This window comes from Frankliniella occidentalis, unplaced genomic scaffold (genome assembly GCF_000697945.3).
Source record: "Frankliniella occidentalis isolate FOCC.00 unplaced genomic scaffold, Focc_3.1 Scaffold226, whole genome shotgun sequence".
In the NCBI taxonomy this organism is placed as follows: Eukaryota; Metazoa; Arthropoda; class Insecta; order Thysanoptera; family Thripidae; genus Frankliniella; species Frankliniella occidentalis.
This window is the reverse complement of record NW_026267352.1, coordinates 561,458-567,957: the sequence shown is the minus strand read 5'-3', so window position 1 is coordinate 567,957 and position 6,500 is coordinate 561,458. Positions and strand designations below refer to the sequence as shown.

At 57.9% G+C, this 6,500-nt stretch overlaps 1 protein-coding gene across 3 annotated transcripts; it reads left to right on the top strand.

The window, feature by feature from the left end:
* Positions 1–554: 554 nt before the first annotated feature.
* On the top strand, positions 555–6,076 carry LOC113201978 (alpha-tocopherol transfer protein-like). Of its 3 annotated transcripts, none has more exons than XM_026416002.2 (7): positions 555–722; positions 2,404–2,562; positions 3,287–3,443; positions 3,923–4,043; positions 4,918–5,160; positions 5,248–5,353; positions 5,434–6,076. In XM_026416002.2, exons 2-7 carry the CDS (start codon positions 2,406–2,408, stop codon positions 5,550–5,552), a joined length of 903 nt encoding a protein of 300 aa, XP_026271787.2. In that variant the 5' UTR covers positions 555–722; positions 2,404–2,405; the 3' UTR covers positions 5,553–6,076. The 3 variants fall into 3 exon arrangements, with proteins under 3 accessions (XP_026271787.2, XP_052128780.1, XP_052128779.1); XM_052272820.1 differs by lacking the exon at positions 555–722 and adding an exon at positions 1,130–1,326; XM_052272819.1 differs by lacking the exon at positions 555–722 and adding an exon at positions 1,890–2,028.
* Positions 6,077–6,500: the final 424 nt, after the last annotated feature.

The following is a 6,500-nucleotide window of genomic DNA, read 5'->3' as shown; positions in this document are numbered from 1 at the left end:
GGGGGGGGGAGAAGCATCACTTAACTTTCTCCGCCACCCAGGACACCTGGCAAAAAATAAAAAAATAAAAAATAAAGGCGAGCGTCGTTTGTGCAGCAGGCCCACGTCATGGAAGTGAGGGCGACCACAGGCCGGCCAGTTGAGGTTGCGCGGCGCCACGTTGCAAGGAGAATGAATGAAATGGAAAATGGAATGAAACGAATGACGCAGGAATAGGTTTCGAATCGACGCGGCAACGGATATTGTGTGTGGGAGGGAATGAGAAAGGGCCGAATTTCCCCCGGGCGTCCGCCCAGGAAGTTTGCGGAAGCGCACTCGGAAGAAAGGCTTGCTACATCGCCCATATGGACGCCCCGGGGGAGGTGAGGTGGTGAGGTGGAGGGAGGAGGAGATGAGGCGACGGTGACGACCGAGCGAGAGAGTGAGAGGAGGAGAGAGAGTGAGAGAGAAGGGGAGAAGGAAAACTCGCGAAGAAAGCGGGGCCGGGTCCGCTGGACGGGCCGGCGGGGGGCGGGGCAGCGCGGTGGAGGGGCGCAGGGAGCCTAACCTTGGGCCAGGCCAGAGCCAGTACAGCGTGCTCCTTCCATCCGCGCGGACTATAGCGGGTGCACGGCGCTGTCGCGTGGCGTGTCGTGGCGAGGACGCCCAAAACATTGCGAGCGGATAACCAAAGTGCTGCAGTTTGAGGACGTTCCCTACAGGCTGCGCGGAGTCCAGTTCAGGTACGGCGGCCTACAGGCCTGCAACTGCGAGGCAGGACAACGATGGCGAGGGAAGTGCCCCCCTCCTCTCTTCTTCACCACTCCCGCCCCCTGGGCTGGTGGGAGAGGGGGAGGGGGCGGGGACCCTCCGTCCGGGAAGGTCGCGTGTGCTGGGGAATGTGGAGTGCGAAGAGCGTGCCAATACGGATAGCCAAGATGCGTTGCTGGAGCGACGTGACGGCATTTGGAATGATGTTGGTCAGGCGCGGCGCTGGCCTGTCCGCGGGCTGGCCGTCCCCGGTCCTCGGCGGCAGTGCCCGGCGGTGCTCTAGGGCGCGTTGTCAGTGCACTCCGTTGCGTCCGCGCGCGGCTACCATAGCAGCCGATAAGCCGGCCGCCCCGCGCCGCGAAGGTCGCCGGGTCAACGGGCGACGGAGCCGTCGTCGTGGTGATGCGAGAGGACCGCTTGGGACGGCGCGGTGGTAACAGTAACGCGGGCGGTCGCCGCCGCTGCCAGACTCTGCCGGACTCACGCGGACGCTCTACGAGGCCCGGGATCCCCCTTCGAGGACGCGGGAAGCACTGCGCGCCATTCTCGTTGTTGTGCACGTTAATCAGCAGAGCGGTGAGTCCCGTGCGGCGGCCAGAGGCGGCGGCGAGCGGCCCGGGACCTTCTCCCGATGGGTAATCAGCTGGGTGCGCGCGCGCGCTCGCGGCCGCCACGGCGCGTGCACGTGCGGGCCGTGGCTGCCCCTCGGGCTGCCCGTGCGACCGGGATTAGCGCCGAGCCCGACGCTGGTGGTGATCGTGATGGATCCATTGGAGAGAACTTTGAGGTGAAACCGGTAACAGGGGAAGAGTTCTATTTTGCCGAAAGGCTTTTATAGCTTGTCGCGGCGGGTCGTTGGCCTTGTTCCGCAGAGCACAGAGAAGAGCTTTTCTACAAGATGGGACGTTGATCAGAGGTACATGGTCGGGTGCTTGGAGGGGAGTCGGTAGCTGCATAACTTCGCGGGAAGAAGAAGCCCTTCGGGCCACCGCCGGCGGGTCTTGTCATCTGTTTGCCGACGTGCCACCACCCGAGCTGGAGCTGGTGTTTGCCTCCCCCTCCACCACCGCCGCGCCGGGGCTGTTAGCGCCCCCCGGCCCGAGTGTCGTCTGCCGCAGTGCGACGCGACAAGCAGCACGAGGAAGACACTGACGGCGACGTGACGGCGGCCCTCCCCCGAGACCATGGACGTTTGCACCGCCACCCCCGTGGCAGCCGCCACCTGCCGCCTGCACCCTGGCCGCGGGCCGGCCCCGCTCCTCCGCCCTCCAGACACAAGTCGGTTTAACGCCCCCCCCCCCCCCCCCGCAAAGTTGGCTAAGAGTAGAGCTAAGCTAGAGGCTTCGAACGAGCCGCCTACCGGTCGTGTTTAGCGGAGGCCTCCGCGGGGTCTCGCTCCAGATCCGTCTTGTTCACGTACGCTAACGCTAGGGATGTGGATGCGGTTTCCGGCCCGGCTCAGCCCGCTAGGCGGTCGGGACACGCGGGGCTCTGCAGGAGCGGTGCGGTGCAACGAGCGGCGCCCAGTGCGCGCCTGACGTCGTCCCCGCGCGGCTCCTGCGCGCCGGCCGGGCTGCACTCCGCCTCCGCGCGCCCGCACTGCACTCGCTGTCGTCGTCGTCGTTCGCTCACGGGCGTCGCTTCTTGTTGCAGCCATGGACGTGGAGGACCCCCAGATGGCGGCCGTGGTGGCCAACTTCTTCGACCTGGGGAAGGCCATCGCCGCCGACCCGGACCTCTCCAACGAGAAGCTGAGCGAGCTGCGCAAGTGGTCCGAGGGCCGAGGAGACGAGATCTTCCCCGGCATGACAGGTACGTGATCAGCACCGCGGGTGGGCAAAGCACCCTCGCAATACACCCGCGTCGTCGTGTTTGTCGCAACTCGAGCTGTCCCGTCACGCGGCCCAAGCTGCTCTGGTCCTTCCCCACGATGCGCCCCAGAGGTGTCACACCACGCGTAATGACGGTGTCTGTCTGTCTGTCTGTCTGTCTGTCTGTCTGTCTGTCTGTCTGTCTGTCTGTCTGTCTGTCTGTCTGTCTGTCTATCTGTCTCTCTTTATTCTCTCTCTCCAACGCGGCGGTCCTTTCTTCTTCATTTGCGCCGCGTTGCGACAATCGTGCCATTTTACAGGAGCCACTCCCGACACTCCGAGCCTCTTTGCCGCTCGCGCCTTGCGTCATAACTCTGCGCGCCAACCATGAATGACACTGACGAGTCGAGCAGGACCGAGCCGAGCCGAGCCGAGCCGAGCAGAGCCGAGCCGAGCCGAGCCGAGCGGTCGCACTGCCCCGACCCCTTGCGGCCCGCCTGCTGCCGAACGCCATAAGAGTGAAAGTGTCAACGGACCGCGGTGAACTTACGTGTTGAAGAGTCCCGGCGCATCCTTCGCTCATACATGCATTCGCTCATTCCGTTGTTTTCATTTCGCGCGACTATGACAGAGAATGCGCGCCCGCATCCGGCAGACTTGCTTGAAAAAAAGAAAAGACAGAGAGAAAGTTTTGAGCTAGACTATTCCTTTAAACTTGTTTCCAGACATGCAGCTGCTCCTGTTCCTACAGTCGTGCTACGGCGACCTAGAGAAGACCAAAGAGTGCATGATAAAATACTTCCACTGCATCCTGGACGTGCCGCAGTTCTTCGATCACTGGGACGTGGATCGCGACCAGATCAAGCAGGGCCTGGACACAGTGTGAGTCACGTGTTCCGTCATGCCTAACCTGCGCCCACAAAAGTCTCTTCTTGAATCATGAATTGTGAAATGCAAACGCAGAAAAAAAATTCGTGGCTCTGCTAAGTTTTTAGCACCGGAGCTAAAAAATTAACTGAATAGACTGGGCTAATTTATTTAGCATCAGGGCTAATTTTTTAGCCATATAGTAAACCACAACATTTATTAACCGTGTAGCTAATGTCACTTAGCTCTACAGCTAAATATTTTTACACCCAGTTTATTCTTTTGCACGGGTGTAAAATTGTACAGTTAAACCGATTTGGACGGAACCGACTTTTATTTTTCTGCGTGCAATTCCAAATGCAGTTTTCTTGAGATTTCAAGATTGTACCTGATTAAAGAAATGACTCTCGTGGGTGTGTAAAAATCAGTGGGTGCCTCGCAGCAAATAAAACTAAAAGCCTAAAAGCTTATTGCGATTTTTATTTTATTTACAGGTTCTACGCGCCAATGCCTAAGCTGTCGCCAAAGAACCACCTGATGATCTTGTGCAGATTCAGGCATACGGATGCGTCCAAGTACGTCTTCTCGGACGGCTCGAGAATATTCATGATGACGGTAAGTAAGCCTAGTCAGACAAGCTTCTTTTGCTTCGGCTCCTGCAGTACAGTCCAAACAAGCTTAATCGGACTGGGGAAAAACAAAACAAAAAAATACTAGCTAACAAGCCGGGACCACGTTGGGACGGCCGCCCGATGCAGCACCTCGTGCATGAGCCCGAGTGGAATTATTTGCGACAATAACTCTGTTGTTTCCGGGCCCCGGTGGGTCTGCCTTCCCGCCGCGGGGCAGTGCCGTGTTGCGGGCTGGCCCACCCGCCGGCGGCTCCATCAAACTGAAACCACAAACCACACTCTCGATGCCGCGAACTACTTCCACTCGGGCACCGTCTAGCCAGACAGTACCTCCGTTTTTCTCCGATCCATTCGGCAAGTTTACTGGGCTGGGAGCTCGGCGCCTGCGAGACTCGGGGTAGGCCACCGAGCAGCGCACGCATGTCCTGCAGGCATGATGTTGCCTGCCTACTAGGCGGTATGCGAGCTCTGGAGGAGGGCGAACTTGCCAGTTGCGACGGCGAATGACGGACGTACTTTCTGGATAATACCTGAGAATACCGTGTTAACCAAAAAAGCTCTCGTTTTCATATTTTTAATTTTTTCAATTCCCAAAACCCAAGTTTAGCTCGCGCGCTCTAAAAAGAAAGCCCGCCATTTAGTGAGCAAAATGAGAGTACCAATTTTGATGTTGTCGAAACAAACTCACTGCTTACGACTAATCCTCCGCGCTCGTTCTCGCCGCGCAGTCCCCCGCGGTGTAGGCAGCCCAACTCGCCTGGGTGTGCGCGCCGTTGCCGGCCGCCTAGGCGCGGTGCCGCTCTCCGCTCCAGCGGTCAACGCCCTGCCCTAACCCGCCTCTCTCCTCTAACCCACAGTCGGAGGCGCAGTTCCTGGTGCGCGGGCCGCAGGAGGGGCTGTCCGTCGTCATGGACATGACCAACATGTGCTTCAGCCACCTGTGGCGCTTCCCCGTGCCGCTGGTGCGGCGCTTCATCGGCATGATCCAGGAGGGCATGCCCGTGCGCCTCAAGGAGATCCACATCGTCAACTGCAGCTACTTCCTGCCCACCCTCATGTCCTTCCTCAAGCCCTTCATGAAGAAGGAGCTCGCTGACCTGGTACGAGGAGAAGCGTCACCTATGGGTTTTCTCATGACCGCTGTGGACCCTGGGGACTTGCCCGACTGACGCTCGGCGTGCTTTCAGATCCAGTGCCACTCGGGCGCCATGGACTCTTTCCACGAGCAGTTCCCCGCGGAGTACTTACCCACCGAGCTCGGAGGCACGGCGGGCACCTTCCAGGAGCATCACGGTGAGCACCTGCTCGACTGACTACAGCTGGAATAAACCAACACTACCGCAATATGTTTTCATTTTCGATTTTGTTTAAAGATAACAACGTGCGGCTGCTGGCGAAGCTGAAGCCGCTGTGGACGGCCAAAGACAAGTGGTCGGCGGCGCAGCGGCTGGACCGGGACAAGGGCAGCGACAGCAACAGCGACAGCGACTGAGTCGTGAACAGACGGGCAAACGCCTCTACGCGCATCGCGAAACTCTGACAATTTGTAAAAGTCTGTAAGTGTGTGAGGCGACTCGAACGAGTGCGTGCGTGTGTGGGTGTTGATGCTAGCTTACAAACTACGTGAGCCAACCATGACATTACACAGGGGGGAACATGAACGCCATGGAGTGTTCTCTTGTATGTTGTGCATACGAGTAGAACCATATAGAACCAATTGTTTATTCTTTTTCATCAGAGGAACCAAGAAGTGTGGAAAACGGGGTTGGTATTGTGCTATGCTAGCTGGCTCTGGCAAGCCCACGCCAAAAGTCTCCACTCCATCCATAGGAGGTGGCCCACAGAACATAGACCACTGTTTCTTTTGCAGTTATACTGTGCGGGTTTTCATGTCGTATAACTAGGAAAGAGACGGGGACAATGAGCATCAAAGTGAAGAATTATGCTAAATGATAATTATTTTTTAGCAATAAATGTTGTTGTACATATATTTTTATATAAAACACAAAACGAAAATTGTTTGTGTTTTTTTTTACCATTTGAAAGCAGTTATATGAAACCTCAGAGAGGGGACGCGTCACTCTTGCTGGTGTAGCGATCAAACAGATACTGGATGCGCGCGCCACGGGCCGCGAAGGTGTCAAAAAGAAATTGGTTCTCACCGCGTGCACGACAAGCCCGCAGCCGGCGCACATTTCTTTATCGTGTGCCGAATTTCTCCTCCGCCGAGAACAAAAGCGGCAGCGGCTACCGCTGGCCAAGATGGCAATCTGGCGCTGGCTACTGGTAGCGGCAATCTGGATGTCTGCTGTGGCGGGGAGCACCGGCTAGCGCTACAACAGCTCAGCGTTGCGTTTGTTCGCACAGCGACTGTCATTACCCCGAGCCACACGGACAACGGGGGGACAAAAGAGTCGGCCTTCGTTGGGAACCTAACGGC